At 41.8% G+C, this 27,636-nt stretch overlaps 1 protein-coding gene across 11 annotated transcripts in view; it reads right to left on the bottom strand.

The window, feature by feature from the left end:
- mcf2l2 (MCF.2 cell line derived transforming sequence-like 2) overlaps nucleotides 1-27,636 on the bottom strand; it is a 465,252-nt gene that overhangs the window by 240,364 nt on the left and 197,252 nt on the right. For 10 of the 11 annotated variants that reach the window (XM_038816480.1, XM_038816477.1, XM_038816487.1 and 7 more), the window contains 2 exons: nucleotides 6,869-6,959; nucleotides 2,984-3,103 (listed from right to left, as the gene is read on the bottom strand). In XM_038816480.1, the coding sequence (XP_038672408.1) occupies nucleotides 2,984-3,103; nucleotides 6,869-6,959 (211 nt within the window). The remainder of the gene's footprint in view (nucleotides 1-2,983; nucleotides 3,104-6,868; nucleotides 6,960-27,636) is intronic. The other variant, XM_038816478.1, reaches the window with a different exon arrangement.

Raw genomic sequence — 27,636 nt, 5'->3', positions numbered from 1 at the left:
AGGATGTGGAAGCATTGGAAAGGGTGCAGAGGAGATTTACCAGGATGTTGCCTGGTATGGAGGGAAGATCTTATGAGGAAAGACTGAGGGACTTACGGCTGTTTTCTTTAGAGAGAAGAAGGTTAAGAGGTGACTTAATTGAGGCATACAAGATGATCAGAGGATTAGATAGGGTGGACAGTGAGAGCCTTTTTCCTCGGATGGTGATGGCTAGCACGAGGGGCCATAGCTTTAAATTGAGGGGAGATAGATATAGGACAGATGTCAGAGGTAGGTTCTTTACTCAGAGAGTAGTAAGGGCGTGGAATAACCTGCCTGCAACAGTAGTGGACTCGCCAACATTAAGGGCATTTAAATGGTCATTGAATAAACATATGGATGATAAGGGAATAGTGTGATGGGCTTTAGAGTGGTTTCAAAGGTTGGCACAACATTGAGAGCCGAAGGGCCTGTACTGCGCTGTAATGTTCTATGTTCTATCACCACCCTCTGGGTAAAAAGGTTTTTCCTCACATTCCCCTCAAAATCGCTTCCTCCTCACCTTGAACTTGTGTCTCCTTGTGATTGACACTTCAACTAAGGTGAACAGCTGCTCACTATCCACCATGTCCATTTCCATTCCCCTCATAATCTTGTGCACCTCAATCAGGTTGTCCCTCAGTCTTCCCTGCTCCAATGAAGACAACCAAAGCCTATCCAACCTCTCTTCATAACTTAAACGTTCCATCCCAGGAAACATCCTGGTGAATCTCCTCTGCACCCCCTCCAGTGCAATTGCATCCATCATTTGGTGACCAGAATTGCAAACAGCTCTCCAGTTATGGCCTCACCAAAGTTCCAAACAACTCCAACATGGCCTCCCTGCTTTTGTAATTGATGCCACGATTGATAAAGGCAAGTGTACCGTTTGCCTTTTTCTCCACCCTATTAACCAGACCTTCTGCCTTCAGAGATCTATGGAGTATGGGTCTCCACAATCTTTAAAGATGGCTGGAAGGCCTCACAGAAACAAACATGGGTGGCCTCCAACCTGGAACACTTCAGCCCCACCACCAGTGGCCTTGATCTGCACACTGGAAAATGGAAATGGGTCCTCACGTCCTCACTTCCCCTCAGTTGCCATCGTGCCAGCTTCATGTTTTTAAAAAGGAGTTTTAAACAACGCCCCTGTGATTTCTCGCTGGGGATCCAGTTAATTCCCAGGAGGCCGCTGCATTCGACTTCAATCTCACTAATTGAGATTGAAATGATTGCAAATGAGGGTTAATGACATGCTCACCATTTTTGAAACTTCCCATCGGGGGGTGGGCCGGGTGAATTGCAATCTGGTTCGTGCCTGGCGCGAATCTCGATTTTTGCCCTTTCCCGCTATTTATCCAGCAGACCCAGATCCACGCTGTGCGCACTGTGGTGGTTGAATTGTGTTCTACATATATACATGTAACCAAGACAGAACGTGGAAATAAAATCTTACAATGTATACCCCACTGGCATCCTAATTATGACCTGCCTATTATAAACAGTGAGTAGGAAGAAATGGGTCTTTTTCAGAGGGACTAATGGGGTACCGCAGGGCTCAGTAAATTAGCTCCAGCTATTCACAATATTTATGATGTGGTTGAGGGAACCAAATGTAATTTATCGAAGGTTGCTGACGATGCAAAATTAGGTCAGAATGTGAGAGGCGAGGGGGGTGGAAAAGAGATGATTTAGACAAGTTGAGTGAGTGGGCAAATACATGCCGGATGCAGCATAATGTGGATAAGTGTGAAGTTATTCACTTGGTTCGGGAACAGAATGGCACAGTATTATTTAAATGGGAATAGATTGGAGAATGTTGCTGAAGAAAGGGACCTAGATGTTCTTCTACACCGGTCACTGAAAGCAAGCATGCAGGTGCAGCAGTTAGGAAGGTAAATGTTATGTTGGCCTTCATTGCAAGAGGATTTGAGTAGATGAGGAAGGATGTCTCACTGCCGCTGTATCAGGCCTTGTTGAGACCACACCTGGAGTATTGTGTGAAGTCTCCTTACCTAAGAAAGGATATACTTACCTTAGAGGGAGTGCAGCGAAGGTTCACCACAATGAATCCTGGGATGGAAGGATTGTCGTATAAGGAGAGATTGGGCCAACTGGGCCTGTATTCACTGGAACTTAGAGGAATGAGAGGGAGTCTCATTCATATAAAGCTCTGACAGGGATGGACAGACGGAATGCAGACTTGATGTTTCCTCTGGCTGAGATGTCTTGTAAAGGGGTCACGGTCTCAGGATATAGGATAGTCCATTTAGAACTGAGATGAAGAGAAATTTCTTCACTCAGAGAGTGGTGAACCTGTAGAATTCTCTGCCATGAAAGGCTGTGGAGGCAAGTCACTGAATATATTTAAGAAGAAAATAGATCGATTTCTCGACGCCAAGGGGAATGGGGAGAGCGAAGGAGTGTGGCATTGAGATCGAGGACCAACTATGATAATATTGAATTGCAGGGCAGACTTTAAGGGCAGAATGAACTATTCCTGCTCTTATTTTCTATGTTTCTATAAGACATCTTGTCTGGACACATTTATTTGTTTCTCCTTTCATTGATTGATTCATCAAATGTAAATCAAGGACAGAATAAATCCATAATGTCTGTACCGGGAATCAATAATTATCGTTTCCTTTCTTTTAAAAGTGACTGAAGTTTACAGCAGTAAATTTTTTTTAACAATTTATATCAATTAGAACAGTTAATCTTTGAGTCCTTATAATCATATTGACCATTACACCTCTCAGCATCAATCATTGTCAAACTTGTAAACAGAAATAATAAAATAGTCAACAAAAGAGTTTTTTAAGAGGTAGCTATTTAATTATTTGAGGGAGAAAGGAAAGGAAATATTTGCAGATAGACTCCAATAAAGTATATGGAAGGGGGCTCATGTGGAGGATATACATAACTTGAATGCATATTGGAATCCAAGATCAAAGCATATGCTTACCGGTACCTTCATTTTAAAATCATTCCGTTGAAGCCTGATGCCAATGTCAGCAATGGTCCTCTGGATGAAACGGGAGGGTCGCAGGATAAAAACTAGCTGCAGGTTCCCTGGGAATGCCTCCTGAAAGAAAATAAGTAAAAGGCTTTGAAGTGGTTTTGGAGCCTCATACATAGCTGCTGTCAGCATAAGACCTTCACAACCTTGGCCCTCTTTGGCTGCAAGTAGGATTGCGTCTCTCCATCTTCCCCCAACACAATTTCTCATCTGTAATATAAAGAGTTAGCAGTTGAAAGGTGAAGGGCACAGTCCTCTCTCGCTCAGCTTCTGTGATTACCTAAGACAGTAGAAATTGGTGGCAATGAAGTTGGATGGAAGTGAGCAATGGAGGGGGAAGAATTAGTTGTTCATGAAGGGACGAGGAAAAGGAATGAAAGTAAAGGGAAGAAGGAAGGGTTAGAAGCTGGGAACAGTGCCTTCAGAATGGCAGAGAAATGGAAGTGCCAACATTAATTGTTGTGGTGGGAGAGGGTTGGAGGTGAAAATAAGAATCAGCATAAATGACGATAGTTGGTGTGAACAAAATAACTCTGGAAACTTTGCGTGAGGTTGTAACGTCTCTGCCCCACAGAGCTTTGTTACTCAGTCATGTGATGTTACATCATCATCACATAAGAATCAGATGCTTCTGACAACTATTTATTCATTATCTCCCCCAAGTCTTTATCCTTATCAAATGTACATCTTTCTACTTCTCCCAAAGTCTGAGACTTCATTGGGTTAGTCTGTGAGGTGCATTGACCAATCTCCATGATCTTATTCTGATCTCTTTCTAAGGTTGTGGATATTTCATACTCTCCCTTCTGTCAGTGTGAGTGATAGTCTCCTGGATGGCTGCAGAACTTTGTCTTACTTCTTCGTTCCCAATATCACATTTCTATTGGTTCTCTTTCCACTTTAGCTTCTTCTCTTTAGCTTCTTCTTAAGGTACTCTGATTTGTCTCAATCCTGTGTGATCTTGGTTGAGGACTTCTTTTGATAATTGTGCCTTCTTCTGTTGGTCTTGGACCCATTCTCTCTGCCTGGGCTTCAGCACCGATAACTCCAATGCTCTGTCTAAAAGTTCTAAAGCGTCATTCTCTGTTCTTCTTCTTGTGGGTATTCAGGTGATATTGTGTTTAGATTTCTGTGTCAGAGATGGAAGTTGTGTTCTCAATCTCCTTCCCATCAATAACTCAGATGGTGAGATCTATTTTGTAGTGACGAGGTTTGCTAACTCAGAAGAGCTAGATTAAGGCCCTCAATCTTCCTCAGCAAACCTTTAGTGGCCCTTACACCTTTCTCAGATTTTCTAATTGCTTGAGGATAACAAGGTGAACTGATTGTGTGTGTTACTTGCAAAATTTGGGAATAACTCATTAGTTCTCCCCGTGACTACATGGGTTTCCTCCCACAAGACCCGAATTAAGTGCTTGTTAGGTGAATTGGACATTCTAAATTCTCCCTCTGTGTACCCGAACAGGTGCCAGAGTGTGGTGACTAGGGGCTTTTCACAATAACTTCATTGCAGTGTTAATGTAAGCCTACTTGTAACCATAATAAAGATTATTAGCATTAATTTGCCCTCCGCATAAGAGGGACAGAGCATCACGGGGAGGGTTGAGCATGAAGTGTCCAAGCTGTTAATGATATTAAAATCCATACAAATCTGTATGCCATGTAAGAAACCATTCCTCACTTGCATTACAGAGCTAGAAAAAACCCACTGTATTTATAATAGGAAAATGAAGCACACTAGTTAGCAAAGCCCAAAAAACATTAAAATTTTTAACCCTTCAGAGAGTTTTTCCATTGATAATTTAATTTTAAGTTAATCAATTATGATTAACATTCCTTATAATTTGTTATTTTTTTAGCAGCAATACTAATAACATCATGGGAGGAAGAGTAAATAAGCTTAACTGTGTGAGGAAATTGAATTAAAATTCACAGAGAAACAAACTGGCTTAATGTTTTGTCACCATTAGTTCCCTAAAGCTCATTAGTGGGTGCTCCACATTTATTTCATTAATAAATATGATGCCAAAAATGGTTTAATTTTGCAACTCTTTGTTAATACTGGGACTGAAACACTGATTCTTTTTCTTTGTAAGTTTGGTTCCCATTCAGAATATAATTGATAAAGGATTTACATACAAAAATATACATCTTTGTTTATTTTTACTTTCCTTTACAGGAAGGATTCATGAGTTAAAAGCTTACACGGAGTATAATCCTTACATAACTAATATTTCCAGGACCACAGCAGTATTCTTAGGCTGGGATTTTATCGGCCCACAATGAGTCTCGAAGCTGGGACGAAATGTGGGTCCCAAGTTGCCGCATACAAAATGCCAGAGCCGGGACCCCAATTTTACCAGCAGTGAACAATTAGGAGGCTGCTACCAGGCTCACGTTCCCATTAAATGCAGCAGTCGGCCTCAGTGAGCTGCTGGCCCAGTCAGAGGCCAGTGAAATCATGACATGTTGAAGTCCATTTAAGGACCAGGATTTTATGTCCCATCCATGCCAATCAAGAGTTATGAGAAGGCAGGAGAATGGGCTCGAGAAACACATCAGCCACAATTGAAGTACAGACACGATGGTACAAATGGCCCAATCCTATATCTTATGATACCACCCCCACCCCCAACAGATTCAGCAGACCAGGACTGTAATATCCCGCCGGTCGGGAAGGGCTGTGAAATCCTGACCATGGATTTGTGCCTTCTGCACGATTAACAATTTTCCAAAAAAAGTTCCCAAAATACTGTACTCTTTAAACAAAACTCCATTGATAAGCATTAATATCCAAAATAAAATTCACCGCTGGCGTATTGGTTGGTATTTAAAATAGATCAGCATTTCAGCCGCAGGAATTGTATATTAGCTGCAGGAATTTACCACAATATGCAATGACATATTCTTACCTGTCAGAAAAATAAGCAAGAATAGCAGATCTATTCACATGAAAAAACAATAGATTTCACATTTTACATTGTTTCAAGTTTGTGAATTTTGTACGTTATAATTATATTATCACAATCAGTACATTGATTTAGAAGTAAAGATTAATTATTAATGAATAATAGCGTGAATTTAAAAATTGAGCTTTACTAAAATGTTCATTAATATTGCCATTCTATTTCTTCTTCGCTTTATTCTCTAAAGTCAATATTGATTCAGTTGACAGGATGGATAATTAGCATTTTATACACACTTTAATTATTTAACAGAAATTGTGTGCTCTTGATACCAGTTACGCCACAACGTGAATCTTAGAAAAAGAAATTAAGTCCAAATGTTTGTGTCATACCTCACCATTCCCATCTTACTTGTTGTATAAGCTAGTTGATTAATATTTGTTTGGTAACACAGAACGTGAGAATTTCCCAGGGCAATGCCTTGACCAATCAAAGTCAACCTGCCCAGCTGGAATTTGAACTGTTCCATGCTGCATTCTCCATGACAATGCTTTCACCAATCAGAGTTCACATGCCAACCAATCAGCACTCTCTTCTCATGCAGTATAAATTATTGTTCCACCATTACTGTTGGTGATTTCCTGCAAGCTATCTGATGAGTGCAAGATGAAAAGCTTTGATAACACATTTCTTTTGCAGCAACGCTAGTTGATTAACTGAATTATACTATTTAGATACCTTACACCACACTGTAGTATACATGAAGTATTTTAGCTTTGAATTTCTCACAATAAAATAAACCATTTTCAGTTTTAGATACCGGTAATTGCTTTACAGAAGACATCTTATTTCTAGAAAGCGGCACATGAGACGGATCCACACATTTCAGAATAAATATAAATAAAATAAGTGTAATTCTACTCACTGCTATGCGCATTAAAGACGCTTTGACTGAACTCCATTTGTCTCGCCTTCTGTCAATAATTATGATAAATCCAATACTGGCAGCATCCAGACTGTAATAAAATAGAAACACATAATCTGTGACATAACAGATCTTTCAAATTATAGCAAAGTGTATTTTTAATATCTTTGAAATATATCTTTTGCATTACATTGAAATAATTAGCATCTAATAGAATATGCAGGGATAATATATGTGTGAAAAATAAGCAATATTATGCAGTCAACAGAATCCTAAATTCTGGCATGAAACTTGCTGCCTGATCATTACTGCCTCTCATGTCCTTTTCTCTTCAGTTCAAATAATATGTCAGTAAGGCAGAGGAATAAAATAGGAGAGTCAGTCTATAGGATTTGGGCTGTCAACTCTGTTTTCTTTTCCTTGCTTTTCCTTTCTTTTCCTCTCGCACACTTTCTTCACTTCCCTGAAGGTATGAGAATCTTCCTGGGCTCTGCTTCTGTCAATGTTCTGGTCACTCAGTCCAGCAGCCACCACTCATGAAATGACAGAGAGTAACTACGGAAACGATGGAATGCCCCACCTGAATCACACAGTGTCATGGGTGTGGCAACTTGGGCCATTTTAAAGCGATCTGCCATTCAAGGATATCTGTATTTAGGCAGAAGGAGGAATCTGTTAAAGGAACCTCCATTCGAGAAACTAATATTAATTCAAAATGCTGTGAATTAGTCTTCATAGAAACTCCATCCCTATGACCACAGGAGGACGTTGCAGATCTTTCATTTCCCATCAAGGTGAGGTTAGATGCAATAGGATTCAGGTGCACCAAGTATGAAGGTGACCAACTCCTGCAATATGGCAGTCTTAATTTGCTCTTTTGGGAATACCCATCTTGTTATCATGTCTGCTCTTTCTCTCCCTGCAGAGAATAAATTTCAGAGTACAACCTGGCAGCAGCTGCCATTGAGTATGCATAGAGGCTGGAGGCACAGGGCCTCCTCGGGGAGGACCCTACACAAGAGGAGCCTGCCCCAGAAAAGCAGGGGCCAGCAGGTTAGGCTGGATAGACAGCCATCCAACAGGCCGGGAAGGAGATGCGAAGGAGGCATCGTGTCAGGCCATGTTTATACCATGTTTATGGCATCGCATCAGGCCATGTTTATACCATGTTTATGGCGTCGCATCAGGCCATGTTTATACCATGTTTATGGCATCGCATCAGGCCATGTTTATACCATGTTTATGGCATCGCATCAGGCCATGTTTATACCATGTTTATGGCATCGCATCAGGCCATGTTTATACCATGTTTATGGCATTGCATCAGGCCATGTTTATACCATGTTTATGGCATCGCATCAGGCCATGTTTATGGCGCCTGATCTTCGAGGATCTGCTGGACCGCGTGCGCCACTAAAGACTCCAGCTAACCAGGAGACCGTGCACCATCTGTTTTTTTTTCACAAACAATTTTATTGAAGTATTTTAGGCATATAGAAAAAGTGACATTGTACAGTACAAAAAAAAAGAAGTCAAGACACAAATTAAACATAGTGCAAACCACGGCTCTGTTCACGCACGGACCTGCCTCAATATTCCCCTACTCTACTCTACTCTACCCTAGCCCCCCCCCCCCCCCTGCTGACGCTTACTCCTCTGCGAAGAAGTCAATAAATGGCTGCCACCTTCGGGCGAACCCTAATAGCGAACCTCTCAAGGCGAACTTGACTTTCTCCAGGCCAAGAAAGCTCGCCATGTCCGATAGCCATACCTCAGCTGTCGGGGGCTTTGAGTTCCTCCATGCTAATAGTATTCATCGCCAGGCTACCAGGGAAGCAAAGGCCAGAACGTCAGCCTCTCTCTCTTCCTGGACTCCCGCATCCTCCTAAACCCCAAAGATTGCCACCTCCGGGCTCATTACCACCCCAGTTTTCAATACCCGGGACATGACATCTGCGAATCCCTGCCAATACCCCCTGAGTTTAGGGCACGACCAGAACATGTGGACATGGTTAGCCGGCTCTCCGGCGCCTCTAGCACACTTGTCCTCCAGCCCGAAGAATCTGCTCATCCGGGCCACCGTCATGTGGGCCCGATGCACGACCTTAAACTGGATCAGGTTGAGCCTGGCGCATGTTGCGGTCGTGTTCACTCTGCTCAAGGCTTCTGCCCAGATACCGTCCTCCATCTCCTCCCCCCCCAAGCTCCTCTTCCCACTTAAGCTTCAGGTCCTCGGTCTGCGTATCCTCAGCTCCCATTAGTTCCTTGTAGACGTCTAAGACTCTACCCTCTCCCACCTCTCCCCTAGAAACTACACTGTCCTGCCTCCCCTTCAGCGGGAGACGTGGGAAGGACGGCACCAGTCTGCGTACAAAATCCCGCACCTGTAAGTATCTAAAGTCGTTCCCTCTCGCCAGCCCAAACTTCTCCTCCAGAAGCTCGGAAAGCTCCCTTCCAGGAACAGATCCCCATCCTCACAATCTCCGCCCTCCTCCACAGTCAATACCCCCCGTCCATGTTCCCCGGGGCAAGTCGGTGGTTGCCGCAGATTGGGGTCCACACCGATGCTCTTACCTCCCCTACATGCCTCCTCCACTGGCCCCAGATCTGAAGAGCCGCCACCACTATCGGGCTGGTGGAGTACCATGCCGGCGGAAGCGGCAGAGGTGCCGTGACCAGGGCTGCTAAGCTAGTGCCCCTGCACGAAGCAGCCTCCATCCGCTCCCAAACCGACCCTGCACCCACCATCCATTTCCTTATCATCGCTATGTTGGCCGCCCAGTAATAGTTGCTGAAGTTCGGCAATGCCAGCCCCCCTTCTCCTCTGCTCCTTTCAAGCATCACCCTCTTCACCCACGGGGACTTTCCTGCCCATACAAATCCCAGAATAATTTTATTCAACCTCTTAAAGAAGGACCGCGGGATAAAGATGGAGAGACACTGAAAACCAAACAGGAACCGCGGGAGAATCGTCATCTTAACATTCTGCACCTTCCCCGCCAATGACAGCGGGAGCGCATCCCACCTCCGGACCTTCTCCCTCACTCGTTCCATCAGTCGGGACAGGTTGAACTAATGCAACCTGCCCCAGTCCCGTGCCACCTGAATCGCCAAATATCAGAAACTCTCCCCCACCAGCCTGAACGGCAACCCCTTCAGCCTACTCTCCTGCCCCCTCGCCCGAATTACAAACAACTCGCTCTAAGCCATGTTCAATTTATATCCTGAGAACCGGCCAAATTCCCTCAGGATTTTCATAATACCGTCCATCCCCACCATTGGGTTTGGTATATATAACATCAGATCATCTGCGTATAACAAAACTCTATGTTCCATTCCCCCTCCCCGGACCAGCACTTTCCAGCCCCTAGAAGCTCTTAGTGCAATTGCCAGCAGCTCTATGGCCAGCGCAAACAGCAGAGGAGTGAGAGGGCAGCCTTGTCATGTCCCACGGTGCAGTCTAAAGTAGTCCTGTTCGTCCTTTCACTCGCCTCTGGGGCCTGATATAATAGCCTAACCCAGTCGATGAGCCCCGCCCCGAATCCAAACCATCCTAGTGCCTCCCACAGATAATCACACTCGACCCGGTCAAAAGCCTTATCAGCATCCATGGCTACCACTATCTCTACCTCCCTATTCTCCGGGGGCATCATAATCACGTTGAGCAGCCTTCTTAGGTCGGCTACCAACTGCCTCCCCTTTACAAACCCGGTTTGGTCCTCCACAATTACATCCGGTACACAGCCAAAATCTTGGCCAGTAAATTGTGCACCATCTGTGCCAGATGACAGCGCACCTGGCACCGTGGGGGTTTGGAGGAGGACACCAGCTCCTGGTGATCGTCAACGTGACGGTGGCTCTGAATTTTTATGCTGCTGGATCTTTCCTGGGGCTGACCAGGGACCTGTGATGGATGCCAATTTGCCCAGGTTGCAAAATATATAACCTTCAATCTAGACCAAGCACACCATCTTCTTGGCTAGAATGAAAGCATATACCTTCTGGAGTGCTTATAAACAGCTCCAGCTTGTCAATCTCTCCAGCGCCAATTCTGGCCCCAACAAATCCCATGCCGGTGGGAATGAGAATTGCTCTAGATTCATGTGGGCATAGTGCTGACCCATTAGCATGTCCTGAATTGTTCCACAAATAGTGCCCCCAACAGGAACACGAACCGCAATTCAGTCCCAGCGTCAACACTTGGTCTCTCTTAGTCTCAAACAGTGAATCTCGCCCATGTTTTTTTCTGGAATATTCTTTATCCTTCTCTTCATCCGTCGGAATTGTTCATGGACAAGCCATTACATAATGCTGTATTCCTTGTAGCGATAGACATCTGCAGACCCTCTACAGCTATACAAACCTTCACAGGAGCTGAATGGGCTTCCTCCTTTCACGCAAGAGCAGCCAAGAGTCCAAGATTTTCACAAAGTATCAAAAAGATAGGAAAGAAGAAAAAGAGAAAAAAAAGAAATTCTCTATTCATCAACGTTATATTGTGGACCAGAAGCAGAAATCTCTGTCTGAGGATGCCAGGGCCTTCAATGGAGATGATTTTGAAGAGCATACGTCCTCAAAGAGAACTGAGAATGCAGTCGGAGATTGATACCACCAGGGTAAGAGACTGTGAGCGGCAGATGGGGATGAAGGAGAACATGTGTGTAATAGTATGGGGATCAAGGAGAATATGTGTATAATACTATGGGGATAAAGGAGAATATGTGTGTAATAGTATGGGGATAAAGGAGAATATGTGTGTAATAGTATGGGGGATAAAGGAGAATATGTGTGTAATAGTATGGGGATAAAGGAGAATATGTGTATAATAGTATGGGGATAAAGGCGAACATGTGTATAATAGTATGGGGATCAAGGAGAATATGTGTATAATAGTATGGGGATAAAGGAGAATATGTGTGTAATAGTATGGGGATAAAGGAGAATATGTGTGCAATAGTCTGGGGATAAAGGAGAATATGTGTGTAATAGTATGGGGATAAAGGAGAATATGTGTATAGTATCGGGATAAAGGAGAATATGTGTATAATAGTATGGGGATAAAGACGAACATGTGTATAATAGTATGGGGATAAAGGAGAACATGTGTATAATAGTATGGGGATAAAGGCGAACATGTGTATAATAGTATGGGGATAAAGGAGAATATGTGTGTAATAGTATGGGCATAAAGGAAAACATTTATATAATAGTTTGGGGATAAAGGCTAAAATGTGTATAATAGTATGGGGATGAAGGAGAATATGTGTATAATAGTATGGGGATAAAGGCGAACATGTGTATAATAGTATGGGGATGAAGGAGAATATGTGTATAATAATATGGGGATAAAGACAAACATGTGTATAATAGTATGGGGATAAAGGAGAATATGTGTATAATAGTATGGGGATAAAGGAGAATATGTGTATAATAGTATGGGGATAAAGGAGAACATGTGTTTAATAGTTTGGGGATAAAGGCGAATATATGCGTATAATAGTATGGGGATAAAGGAGAATATGTGTATAATAGTATGGGGATAAAGGAGAATATGTGTATAATAGTATGGGGATAAAGGAGAATATGTGTGTAATAGTATGGGGATAAAGGAGAATATGTGTATAATAGTATGGGGATAAAGACGAACATGTGTATAATAGTATGGGGATAAAGGAGAACATGTGTATAATAGTATGGGGATAAAGGCGAACATGTGTATAATAGTATGGGGATAAAGGAGAATATGTGTGTAATAGTATGGGCATAAAGGAAAACATTTATATAATAGTTTGGGGATAAAGGCTAAAATGTGTATAATAGTATGGGGATGAAGGAGAACATGTGTATAATAGTATGGGGATAAAGGAGAATATGTGTATAATAGTATGGGGATAAAGGAGAATATGTGTATAAAAGTATGGGGATAAAGGAGAATATGTGTATAATAGTATGGGGATAAAGACGACAGCACGGTAGCATTGGGGTTAGCATAAATGCTTCACAGCTCCAGGGTCCCAGGTTCGGTTCCCGGCTGGGTCACTGTCTGTGTGGAGTCTGCACATCCTCCCCGTGTGTGTGTCGGTTTCCTCCGGGTGCTCCGGTTTCCTCCCACAGTCCAAAGATGTGCGAGTTAGGTGGATTGGCCATGCTAAATTGCCCGTAGTGTCCTAAAAAGTAAGGTTAATGGGTGGGGGGTTGTTGGGTTACGGGTATAGGGTGGATACGTGGGTTTGAGTAGGGTGATCATGGCTCGGCACAACATCGAGGGCCGAAGGGCCTGTTCTGTGCTGTACTGTTCCATGTTCTAATAGTATGGGGATAAAGGAGAATATGTGTATAATAGTATGGGGATAAAGAAGAACATGTGTATAATAGTATGGGGATAAAGGAGAACATGTGTATAATAGTATGGGGCTAAAGGAGAATATGTGTATAATAGTATGGGGATAAAGGAGAATATGTGTATAATAGTATGGGGATAAAGGAGAACATGGGTATAATAGTATGGGGATAAAGACGAACATGTGTATAATAGTATGGGGATAAAGGAGAACATGTGTATAATAGTATGGGGATAAAGGAGAATATGTGTATAATAGTATGGGGATAAAGGAGAACATGTGTATAATAGTATGGGGATAAAGGCGAACATGTGTATAATAATATGGGGATAAAGGAGAATATGTGTACAATAGTTTGGGGATAAAGGCGAAAATGTGTATAATAGTATGGGGATAAAGACGGCAGCACGGTAGCATGGTGGTTAGCATAAATGCTTCACAGCTCCAGGGTCCCAGGTTCGGTACCCGGCTGGGTCACTGTCTGTGTGGAGTCTGCACATCCTCCCGGTGTGTGTGTCGGTTTCCTCCGGGTGCTCCGGTTTCCTCCCACAGTCCAAAGATGTACGGGTTAGGTGGATTGGCCATGCTAAATTGCCCGTAGTGTCCTAAAAAGTAAGGTTAAGGGGTGGGGGGTTGTTGGGTTACGGGTATAGGGTGGATACGTGGGTTTGAGTAGGGTGATCTTGGCTCGGCACAACATCGAGGGCCGAAGGGCCTGTTCTGTGCTGTAGTGTTCCATGTTCTAATAGTATGGGGATAAAGGAGAATATGTGTATAATAGTATGGTGATAAAAGAGAATATGTGTATAATAGCATGGGGATAAAGAAGAACATGTGTATAATAGTATGGGGATAAAGGAGAACATGTGTATAATAGTATGGGGATAAAGGAGAACATGTGTATAATATTATGGGGATAAAGGAGAATATGTGTGTAATAGTATGGGGATAAAGAAGAACATGTGTATAATAGTATGGGGATAAAGGAGAACATGTGTATAATAGTATGGGGATAAAGGAGAATATGTGTATAATAGTATGGGGATAAAGGAGAACATGTGTATAATAGTATGGGGATAAAGGAGAACATGTGTATAATAATATGGGGATAAAGGCGAACATGTGTATAATAATATGGGGATAAAGGAGAATATGTGTACAATAGTTTGGGGATAAAGGCGAAAATGTGTATATAGTATGGGGGATAAAGGAGAACATGTGTATAATAGTATGGGGATAAAGGAGAATATGTGTATAATAGTATGGGGATAAAGGAGAACATGTGTATAATAGTATGGGGATAAAGGAGAACATGTGTATAATATTATGGGGATAAAGGAGAATATGTGTGTAATAGTATGGGGATAAAGAAGAACATGTGTATAATAGTATGGGGATAAAGGAGAACATGTGTATAATAGTATGGGGATAAAGGAGAATATGTGTATAATAGTATGGGGATAAAGGAGAACATGTGTATAATAGTATGGGGATAAAGGAGAACATGTGTATAATAATATGGGGATAAAGGCGAACATGTGTATAATAATATGGGGATAAAGGAGAATATGTGTACAATAGTTTGGGGATAAAGGCGAAAATGTGTATAATAGTATGGGGATGAAGGAGAACATGTGTATAATAGTATGGGGATAAAGGAGAATATGTGTATAATAGTATGGGGATAAAGGAGAATATGTGTATAATAGTATGGGGATAAAGGAGAATATGTGTATAATAGTATGGGGATAAAGACGGCAGCACGGTAGCATGGTGGTTAGCATAAATGCTTCACAGCTCCAGGGTCCCAGGTTCGGTTCCCGGCTGGGTCACTGTCTGTGTGGAGTCTGCACATCCTCCCCGTGTGTGTGTCGGTTTCCTCCGGGTGCTCCGGTTTCCACCAACAGTCCAAAGATGTACGGGTTAGGTGGATTGGCAATGCTAAATTGCCCGTAGTGTCCTAAAAAGTAAGGTTAAGGGGTGGGGGGTTGTTGGGTTACGGGTATAGGGTGGATACGTGGGTTTGAGTAGGGTGATCTTGGCTCGGCACAACATCGAGGGCCGAAGGGCCTGTTCTGTGCTGTACTCTTCCATGTTCTAATAGTATGGGGATAAAGGAGAATATGTGTATAATAGTATGGGGATAAAGGAGAATATGTGTATAATAGTATGGGGATAAAGGAGAACAGGTGTATAATAGTATGGGGATAAAGGAGAACATGTGTATAATAGTATGGGGATAAAGGAGAACATGTGTATAATAGTATGGGGATAAAGAAGAACATGTGTATAATAGTATGGGGATAAAGGAGAACATGTGTATAATAGTATGGGGATAAAGGAGAATATGTGTATAATAGTATGGGGATAAAGGAGAATATGTGTATAATAGTATGGGGATAAAGGAGAATATGTGTATAATAGTATGGGGATAAAGGAGAACATGTGTATAATAGTATGGGGATAAAGGAGAACATGTGTATAATATTATGGGGATAAAGGAGAACATGTGTATAATAGTATGGGGATAAAGAAGAACATGTGTATAATAGTATGGGGATAAAGGAGAACATGTGTATAATAGCATGGGGATAAAGGAGAACATGTGTATAATAGTATGGGGATAAAGGAGAATATGTGTATAATAGTATGGGGATAAAGGAGAATATGTGTATAATAGTATGGGGATAAAGGAGAATATGTGTATAATAGTATGGGGATGAAGGAGAACATGTGTATAATAGTATGGGGATAAAGGAGAATATGTGTATAATAGTATGGGGATAAAGGAGAACATGTGTATAATAGTATGGGGATAAAGGAGAACATGTGTATAATATTATGGGGATAAAGGAGAATATGTGTGTAATAGTATGGGGATAAAGAAGAACATGTGTATAATAGTATGGGGATAAAGGAGAACATGTGTATAATAGTATGGGGATAAAGGAGAATATGTGTATAATAATATGGGGATAAAGGCGAACATGTGTATAATAATATGGGGATAAAGGAGAATATGTGTACAATAGTTTGGGGATAAAGGCGAAAATGTGTATAATAGTATGGGGATGAAGGAGAACATGTGTATAATAGAATGGGGATAAAGGAGAATATGTGTATAATAGTATGGGGATAAAGGAGAATATGTGTATAATAGTATGGGGATAAAGGAGAATATGTGTATAATAGTATGGGGATAAAGACGGCAGCACGGTAGCATGGTGGTTAGCATAAATGCTTCACAGCTCCAGGGTCCCAGGTTCGGTTCCCGGCTGGGTCACTGTCTGTGTGGAGTCTGCACATCCTCCCCGTGTGTGTGTCGGTTTCCTCCGGGTGCTCCGGTTTCCTCCCACAGTCCAAAGATGTACGGGTTAGGTGGATTGGCCATGCTAAATTGCCCGTAGTGTCCTAAAAAGTAAGGTTAATGGGTGGGGGGTTGTTGGGTTACGGGTATAGGGTGGATACGTGGGTTTGAGTAGGGTGATCATGGCTCGGCACAACATCGAGGGCCGAAGGGCCTGTTCTGTGCTGTACTCTTCCATGTTCTAATAGTATGGGGATAAAGGAGAATATGTGTATAATAGTATGGGGATAAAGGAGAATATGTGTATAATGGTATGGGGATAAAGGAGAACATGTGTATAATATGTTCTGGAAAATACAGAATGTGTCATTTGAAACATAGAGGTCTGCCAACATCTGATCGGGGAGAGTGCAGGGAAAGATCCCACAAGAGGTTGGTAGCAGCTGAAGGGCACAGAAACTGTGGGCAGCAATTTCAGTCTATCAAAATGGTTATTACAACCTGCAGCAGGAGAAAGGCAGAAGAAAAAAGTTTTTAAAAATCTCTTTGTGTTGTTGGAAAATTGCGATGGACTGCCCCTTTAAGACCCGAAGTCCGATCCTTATCGGAGGTCCCGATCTCGCGCCAGAGATCAGCCAGCGCGGGCTTCAAGAACAGCTGGGAGAAAGAAACCAGCGCGGGCTTCAGACTCCTCCCCTTTTCTCCCCACGAGGCAAGAAGCAAGAAAAAAGACACCAGCAGCAGAACACCAGCGGCACCCGAAGAAGGAAGAAGGACAGCAGGAGCAGCAGCAGGAGCGGAGCGGCCCAGCCCAGGAACGGGAAGGCCCAGGAGAGAAGCGGCCCAGCAGCCAATGAAGGAAGAAGAGGAGAAAAAGAGAAAACTGCACCAGGAGAGATGACCAGGAGACTTGAAAGTGAAAGAGAGAGAGAGAGAGTCTGAAGGCCTCACCAACCAACCAGACAACATCAAAAAGTAAATAATGTTTTTAATTTAATGAGATAAAAAAGAGTATGTTAATAATAAAATAATTTAACCTGAAAAAGTGGTTATTAGCTTACTTCACTTCCTTAAGAACGCAGGACCCGGGACATCAATGCTATTAAGGGGTAAGTAAGTAAAATTCTTCAGTGAAGGTATGAGTTATACCGGGGGATAACTTGAAAGGAGAGTTTGACCCGAATAGCACTCACAGAGGCCTGTACTGGAGTCAGGGAGGGAGTTCCCTGTTCGCCGTTTTAGAATATTGGCCCTTAAGGTCGTTGGTATAAGGGGAATTCTAAAACATATAGGTGAAATTAGAAAAACATGGCGCCCAGCGTGGAGGCCTAGAATATTAGAAGTTTCTAGGTAAAGCGAGGCTAGAATATTAGAAGTTTCTAGTTAAGCAGAGTAGGGGCTAGAATATTAGAAGTTTCTAGTTCCCAAGAAAAGCCTAGAATATTAGAAGTTTCTAGGTAAAGCGAGGCTAGAATATTAGAAGTTTCTAGTTAAGCAGAGTAGGGGCTAGAATATTAGAAGTTTCTAGTTCCCAAGAAACGGGTGGAATATTAGAAGTTTCTAACCGGCAAAAAGGCTAGAATATTAGAAGTTTCTAGTCTATGTGTGAGTCAAACTTTACCTGCCGAGTTTAGTTTGGAAAGTCAGGTGTGATTGGCTTTTGTAAGGATATTCTGTGGATCGAGGGGACTGAAGCTCAGGTTGGGTGTGAAAATCAGTAGACTAGAAGATACTGACCCTGAGAAAAAGTCTGCAAGACATTTTGGTGATAGCACTAAAATCTTGCATCCATTACTGGTAAAAGGGGCTAAAGAATAAATCATCCTCAGAGTAAGGCAGATTGTGCGGACATTTTCTGGAAAATAGGGACGCTTATATTCAGAAACCAATAATCAATCGACCCTTAACTAAAGCAGGAAGATAGTGCCTTGGTCAGCCTTGGATAGGGCCCAGAAAGGGTACTTATCCTTAATTTCAGAGTGCACCTGAAAGGGACAACCAGGAACAGAACTAAAAATCCGAAAATGGCAATTAGGGTAATTCTCATGCCCTGGGATAGGGTCAAGAGAAATGTAGAAATGAAAAGGGAATGGAAGAAATTAAAAGAGCAAAAGAAATCCTGGACAAGCGATATGTATCCAGACGGAGATATCTCCCTCTTTGTTAGAGTGCCAAAAGCCCTGCAATATACAGATTCAGTCAGGGTCCTTAAAGCACTTTGTCAGTTTGCATTTGAAAAGCGAGCTGAATCACTAATCGTATTTGGACACAGACAGAAGCATGCAGCTGCTCAAGTGGGCAAAGTGTGTTCCAAACTGATTAAAATCATTGACGGAGTAAACAGGACAGAAATAATACAGATCCCTAGTAAACCCAAAAGTAACTCTGAAGTGGTAGGCAAATATATAAAACAACTGCAGAAAAATGAACCATTAGAAATGGAAAGTGACGAGGAATCAGGCCCAGAATCAGATAGCCGAGAGAATTCGGACCCCTGTGAAAATTTCCCAACGGGATACAATTTTCCATACCCAGAGCCAAGTCTGTTTCAGGAAGAAAATTGGCCTCAGCAATCTGCCACACATAAGAAAGAAGCGTTTATCGATCATTTCGTTGAACCACAAGAAAGTGAAGAGGAACAAGGCATAGTTGGGATTATGGCGCCTCCTGTGATGGGACAGGAAGAATTATCATCCTCATCCGAGAATGAGGAAATAGTCAAACCAAAGAGAGGAATAGGGAATAGAAAAAATTCTAAACCATTAGAAATAGGGGATTATAGCGATCACTGGAAACACCCACAACCTTCCACTTATCAACCAGTAAATAAGGATGTACCGTATTATATTTATAATCCAGAAGCAGAAATGGTACACCATAGAGATCAGGAAGGATGGGAAAGAGAGGTTACAGCTAGGGGACTTAAAATAGGAGAAATATTAGGCGGAAGTCAACAAATTGATTCTACGAAATTACTAGAATTACCAAACGTTACCACCAAAGCTAAAATTTGGCAAATGAGCAAAGGGTATGACAGTTTCGGAAGAGCCATGAGTAGGGTAAGGAACAGCACAGAAACACAAGGCCAGATAATAGCAGCACTAAGACCACAGGAAAGGATACAGAATCGTCCAAGACCCCAAAAAACTGCTCCTACTCCAATGGATAGGGCAAGTTATGCTCCACGAGATAGCCAGGTACCAAGTGCAAGGTTTGAAGAATATATAGAATCGGTGGAAGAGTTTGCACAACATAGTACCCCCTATTTTGAGGAAGAACCGGTACGACGACGGATACATTTCTCCGAATATAGGGACCCAGATAGAGGTGCCCCTTTGAGAACACCATGCCCCAGAAGTGAGAAAATAGTTCAGTCATTTACACCAGGTCCAGAGGAAGGACAGGGAGGCATGGTACCGTATAAAATAGTAGCAGCCGTAATGAAGACAGCAGGCCCAAAGAAACATGGGGAGAGTAGAATTGAGTATTCACAGAGGTTAAAACAGTTAGCGAAGAAAATGGGGGCATCAGGAGAATCCACCAAATTGATTGATTTACATACAGTGGGAGAAATAGTTACAGGCGAAGTCTCAGATTTAATAAGTGAGTTAGATTTGGGAAATGAGAGAGCTAATTTAATGAAAGAGATGACAGAGGCAGCATATGCAGGGGAACACCTCACACCATATATCGACCGAATATATGAGGTTAATAAGGAAGAGGGGGTCGATGTAGTCAGATTCCTGAGGGAATTAGGACCCAAGATTCCAGGAGGAAAAAGCCTCTCAATAATACTGTTAACGACCTCTAGAAGAGAAATAGGAAGAGAACTGGTTAAATTTGATTTGGCAGGCAAAGCATTTAAGGATAAACACACAAAAGGGGAACAAAAAAGAGCAGCTGCCCAAAATAATGTTTCAACACAAAATGCTCAGATTAGACCACCAAACCGACAGATACCTGACAAATCGGAACAAAATCCAGCACAACCAGCAATGCCACAACATGGGTATAATTTGCGGTCACAAGGGCCACCTCCACCACAAAATCTAGATTATTTACCAAGGGGACAATTCCTAGCCCTCAGTCGGGAGGAAAGAGACAGATTCATTGAGGATAGGAGAAGAAGAGCAGCTGGTCAGGGGAGGATTGAGCAAGGTAGATATCAACCACCAGAAGGGTATCCGGGACGCTCGCGAGGGGGATTCCGAGGAGGAGGCAGAGGAGGCCCCGGTATATATGGACAGGATTCGGCTTCTCCCCTTAAACAGGCTATACAAAATCTAACAACAGAAACAGACAAAGGAGAATTAGTAGTAGTATACAAGGGGGAAAGATGTATAGTGGACACAGGGGCTGAGATATCAATGATAAGGGAAGAAGCTGGAAATCCGACAGGAAAGAAATACATAGTAGAAGGAGCATTAGGGAATAAGGATATTAGACCAGAAGTTAGATTGGGAGAATTACTGGCAATATCAGGAACTGATAATCTGATGGCAGGGAAAGATTTAATAAAAATAGATACTGGAAAAATAAGGATATTAAAACCAATTGATAACATGGAGGAAATAAGGAAACAGAAAGAGAAAAGTATTTTAAATGACGAAGCTTGGAAGAAGATGGAAGAAGTACTGATGGGAGCAAACCTAGCGATAGGTAAGAATGACACAGGTTTGCTTAGCCAGCAATTTCAACACACAATTCACGGGGGACAACACAGACCTCAAAAACAGTATCCTTTGCCTAGAGGAGCTAAGAGCGAGCTGGAGATAATAATCAAGGAATTGGAGCAGCAGGGGATTATTCAAGGGGTCACATATGCCTCAACAAATAGTCCACTTCAGGTAGTAAGAAAACCAGATGGTACATTTAGAATGGTAACAAATTACAAAGCTTTAAATAAAGTCACAAAGAAGGACAAGAGATATTTAATAAATCCACAAGCTACCTTAGAGCAAGTCGCGGGAAAAACTTACTTAACTAGTATAGATTTGGCGAATGGATTCTGGAGTGTTCCATTAGACCCAGACAGCAGGGAGAAAACAGCATTCACCTTTGGAACTAAGCATTATGTATATTGTAGACTTCCACAGGGATATGTTAATTCTCCAAATCACTTTCAGGCAATAATCAGGGAGCTGATTAAAGATGATTTGGCTTTAGTATATATCAATGATATATTAATTGGAGATGACGATCAGGACAAACATGTGGAAAGAGTGGCCAGGATCATTAAGACACTTAGTGAAGCAGGCTTTAAAATAGGGCTAAAGAAATGTCAAATTGGGAGAAGCAAAGTCAACTATTTGGGTTATTCAGTATCGAAGGAAGGTAGAGAGGCCAGTATTGAAATGAGGAAGAAGATAGCTGAAATTACTGCGCCGGTTTCGAAAAAAGGGGTTCAAAAAATAATGGGAATGTTGGGATATCTAAGGCCAGTAGTGAAGGACTTCAGTCTCTATGCTAAAGCCATTTATCAAACCTTGAAAGGGGATTTTATTTGGACCAGCGAGGCCCAGAGAGGGTTAGATCAGTTAAAAACAGCAATTGCGATATCGGGGTCATTAGTTGGGAGACAAGAAGAGGATGACTTAAGCATTAAATTAGACATATATAAAAATGGATATGGTATGGTACTTGCTAATCTTAGCAATCAGACACCTATCAAACATCTGACAGGAAACTGGTCGAGAGCTGAACAAAAGTTTTCAAACATCGAGAAATGTCTAGCAGCTATAACAAAGAGAATAGCAGAGATAGAAAACTTGTCGGGTGGTAAGAAAATTTATGTCACAACTGAGTTTTTGGAGTTAAAGGAGCTAACCAAGAGACAGATTTGCCAGCAAGGCGCGAATACAGCTCGATGGGAAAGATGGGAAACCATTCTTCTAAACCCTGACTTAATGTTTGTTCATAACATTCAAAAGGGACAGAAACTTGATGAGCCAGTTAGTAAAACGGAGTTGGTGAATGCTTGGGTATTATATACTGATGGTAGTAAGGTCAAGAAGGACGAAGAACAAGCCAGATGGGCATTCATTTTTAAAAATTCAGGAAACATAGTAGTGGAGGAACAGGGAGTAATCATTGGATCAGCTCAGACAGCTGAGGTAGAGGGAGTATTGCAAGGGTTAAAGGAGTGTCACCAGCGAAAGCTGCAGGAAGTTACCGTTGTAACCGATAGCTTTTTCGTGCAGCAAGGATTGGAGAAAGATTTGGAGTTTTGGAAACTAAACGGTTGGACTAACGGTAGAAATAAACTACTGGAACAGAAAGAACAGTGGGAAGAGATAGATAAAATTTTAGCCGATATGGAGATCCAGACAATTCATCAAAAAGCACACACAAAAGGAATTGGGGAACTGTGTAAGGGGAATCAGGAAGTGGATGAATTAGCCAGACTTAGGACAATAATCTTGGGGACTCTTGGGAACTCAGCAGCCGACCATCAAATGATAATTAAGCAAGTACATGAAGCCACAGGACATGGGGGTCATGTTGTAGTCGCAAGGGAGTTGAAGAAGTTGGGACTTAAAATAGCCTATTGGAGACAACATTTAACTGCAGTAAGGAGAAAATGTGAGAGATGTATGGCCTGTGGAGGACAGAGAGGAAATAAAACATATGGGAGCATAAAAACTGAGAAACCGATGCAGGAATGGTCATTAGATTATGCAGGACCACTTTTTCCCAGAAGCAGCAAAGGTAATTTGTATTTTTTAGTCAAAGCTGATAGCTGCACGGGAGAAATTGACCTTAGAGCAACCAGCAAAGCAAATGGAGCCACAACCAAAAGGGTATTGGCAGAAATGATGACCTCCAGAGGTAGACCAGAATCGATCCGAATGGACAACGCGCCACACTTTAGAAACAATACTGTTATTAACTTTTGTGCTGACAGAGGAATAAAAATCAATTGGGCCGTGAAATATGCACCTGAGAGTAATGGAATGGCTGAGAGGTCTGTAAGAAAAGTAAAGGATTGGATCATAAAGAATCAGAATAATAAAGGCTGGGATAAAGACATTGAAAGAATAGTATTTGATCTTAATAGCAATCTTGGAACCTCTGTCCCCCAGGGACAAGGAGACCCAAGTGAATCTGGGAATTATCAAGTAGGAGACGAAGTTTGGGTGAAGTTACCAACTAAGACTGCGGGGAAAATCATTCGTGAGACTGTAAAATGTAAAGACAAGATTGTTCAGATTCTGGGTACACATACAATTGAATTAGAGAAGCATGGTGTCTGGAGCAAAAGAAATTGTGTCACGCTTGAAACACACGACCCAGTGAGCATCAGAGGAGTTTGAGATTCTTCGAATCTCACTCAGGGGTGCAATGACAGAAGGAGGCTTGACTACATCAAGGATATGGAATATAAACCAGTTCAAAAAGAAATGATGGCAAAAGGAATCCGGAAGTCCTGGAGAGGGCACTTCTGGGATAATCCGAATTAAAGAATAGGGCCCTCTCCACCCTTGATCTGTTCATTTGCTTTTTCAGGTGGAAAAAATTAATAACAAACCAGGTCGCAAGAAGGAAGAGAACTACACTCCAATAACAAACCAGTTCGCAAGAAGGAAGAGAACTACACTCCAGAGAAGAATCTGTTCGACAGGATTGGGGGGAAACTAATGATATAATTGGCTACAAATTTGAGGGAATTAAATGACAGAACCCGGGTTAGAAACAAATTAGAATATCAAATTATAACTGGACAGTGAAACCCCCGGTCAGACATCTCTAACTGGACATTAGTTGATGGATGATCTGTGGTCTCCATGGGGTATGTACTACGCAGTGGAATCATTAAGGTCTCGGCAGCAGATAGCAGCGACTGATGAGGAACCCCAATATGATAAATGATAATAGGTTAAGAATTTTAGTAGCTTGATACTACGGCGGGAAAATTGTTACCAATGCAACAAAACAATATTGCATTGAAGAGCTATAATCGTTGATAAGAAATTTTTTTTTATTTTTATGTAAATTGATAGGGACTGTTGTATATATATGATAAGGGGGGTATGTGTGTCGTTAAATAACTTGATCCGCATTTCTAAACTGTGAATGTTTTAATAGAGGGTTAGTTTAGTATGTAATAATTATTGTTCCAAAAGCCAAGAAGCGATGTTTCTATATTGATATTAAATTGTTAACAGTTGAAAATATGTAAAGTGTAACACACAGTCTATTGGTTAGGTAATGAATAAGGTGTTAAGATAAGATAAAAATTTTACTATGTATAGAACAATAGGGAGAATTTGTTTGGGAAGAAAGAAAAAAAAGAGACGGTTCAATGCGGTTTTGTAAATGCTGAAATGAAAAATATACACGTTGTCAGAAAGATGTTCTCTCATGTAAACCAGGGGTTGGCAGACTTACATGATTCACGACAATATTAGACATTAATGGGGAAGTTAGGAATACAAGCAGGATCAATTGAACATTTTAAATTAATAAGACAAGGGGATCAGTGGGGGGTACAAGATATCACAATTACCACATTCCAATCAGAAATGGAAAACAAGTTGGACTGGAACGGAAAACAAGGCTCGTATTGACACTGGTCTGTGATATGCATACAAATGGCAATGATCAGGGATGTAGGTTAGTACAATTGGATGGGGGGACAATAAACCAAATTATAGGAATGTTTCAAATGTCAAGACGGGGTGTTCTGGAAAATACAGAATGTGTCATTTGAAACATAGAGGTCTGCCAACATCTGATCGGGGAGAGTGCAGGGAAAGATCCCACAAGAGGTTGGTGGCAGCTGAAGGGCACAGAAACTGTGGGCAGCAATTTCAGTCTATCAAAATGGTTATTACAACCTGCAGCAGGAGAAAGGCAGAAGAAAAAAGTTTTTAAAAATCTCTTTGTGTTGTTGGAAAATTGCGATGGACTGCCCCTTTAAGACCCGAAGTCCGATCCTTATCGGAGGTCCCGATCTCGCGCCAGAGATCAGCCAGCGCGGGCTTCCAGAACAGCTGGGAGAAAGAAACCAGCGCGGGCTTCAGACTCCTCCCCTTTTCTCCCCACGAGGCAAGAAGCAAGAAAAAAGACACCAGCAGCAGAACACCAGCGGCACCCGAAGAAGGAAGAAGGACAGCAGGAGCAGCAGCAGGAGCGGAGCGGCCCAGCCCAGGAACGGGAAGGCCCAGGAGAGAAGCGGCCCAGCAGCCAATGAAGGAAGAAGAGGAGAAAAAGAGAAAACTGCACCAGGAGAGATGACCAGGAGACTTGAAAGTGAAAGAGAGAGAGAGAGAGTCTGAAGGCCTCACCAACCAACCAGACAACATCAAAAAGTAAATAATGTTTTTAATTTAATGAGATAAAAAAGAGTATGTTAATAATAAAATAATTTAACCTGAAAAAGTGGTTATTAGCTTACTTCACTTCCTTAAGAACGCAGGACCCGGGACATCAATGCTATTAAGGGGTAAGTAAGTAAAATTCTTCAGTGAAGGTATGAGTTATACCGGGGGATAACTTGAAAGGAGAGTTTGACCCGAATAGCACTCACAGAGGCCTGTACTGGAGTCAGGGAGGGAGTTCCCTGTTCGCCGTTTTAGAATATTGGCCCTTAAGGTCGTTGGTATAAGGGGAATTCTAAAACATATAGGTGAAATTAGAAAAACAAATAGTATGGGGATAAAGGAGAATATGTGTATAATAGTATGGGGATAAAGGAGAACATGTGTATAATAGTATGGGGATAAAGGAGAACATGTGTATAATAATATGGGGATAAAGGCGAACATGTGTATAATAATATGGGGATAAAGGAGAATATGTGTACAATAGTTTGGGGATAAAGGCGAAAATGTGTATAATAGTATGGGGATGAAGGAGAACATGTGTATAATAGTATGGGGATAAAGGAGAATATGTGTATAATAGTATGGGGATAAAGGAGAACATGTGTATAATAGTATGGAGATAAAGGAGAACATGTGTATAATATTATGGGGATAAAGGAGAATATGTGTGTAATAGTATGGGGATAAAGAAGAACATGTGTATAATAGTATGGGGATAAAGGAGAACATGTGTATAATAGTATGGGGATAAAGGAGAATATGTGTATAATAGTATGGGGATAAAGGAGAACATGTGTATAATAGTATGGGGATAAAGGAGAACATGTGTATAATAATATGGGGATAAAGGCGAACATGTGTATAATAATATGGGGATAAAGGAGAATATGTGTACAATAGTTTGGGGATAAAGGCGAAAATGTGTATAATAGTATGGGGATGAAGGAGAACATGTGTATAATAGTATGGGGATAAAGGAGAATATGTGTATAATAGTATGGGGATAAAGGAGAATATGTGTATAATAGTATGGGGATAAATGAGAATATGTGTATAATAGTATGGGGATAAAGACGGCAGCACGGTAGCATGGTGGTTAGCATAAATGCTTCACAGCTCCAGGGTCCCAGGTTCGGTTCCCGGCTGGGTCACTGTCTGTGTGGAGTCTGCACATCCTCCCCGTGTGTGTGTCGGTTTCCTCCGGGTGCTCCGGTTTCCTCCCACAGTCCAAAGATGTACGGGTTAGGTGGATTGGCCATGCTAAATTGCCCGTAGTGTCCTAAAAAGTAAGGTTAATGGGTGGGGGGTTGTTGGGTTACGGGTATAGGGTGGATACGTGGGTTTGAGTAGGGTGATCATGGCTCGGCACAACATCGAGGGCCGAAGGGCCTGTTCTGTGCTGTACTCTTCCATGTTCTAATAGTATGGGGATAAAGGAGAATATGTGTATAATAGTATGGGGATAAAGGAGAATATGTGTATAATAGTATGGGGATAAAGAAGAACATGTGTATAATAGTATGGGGATAAAGGAGAACATGTGTATAATAGTATGGGGATAAAGGAGAACATGTGTATAATAGTATGGGGATAAAGAAGAACATGTGTATAATAGTATGGGGATAAAGGAGAACATGTGTATAATAGTATGGGGATAAAGGAGAATATGTGTATAATAGTATGGGGATAAAGGAGAATATGTGTATAATAGTATGGGGATAAAGGAGAACATGTGTATAATAGTATGGGGATAAAGGAGAACATGTGTATAATAGTATGGGGATAAAGGAGAAC

Source organism: Scyliorhinus canicula, chromosome 13, assembly GCF_902713615.1.
Source record: "Scyliorhinus canicula chromosome 13, sScyCan1.1, whole genome shotgun sequence".
Taxonomy (NCBI): domain Eukaryota; kingdom Metazoa; phylum Chordata; class Chondrichthyes; order Carcharhiniformes; family Scyliorhinidae; genus Scyliorhinus; species Scyliorhinus canicula.
This window is presented reverse-complemented; position numbering and strand designations above follow the sequence as displayed.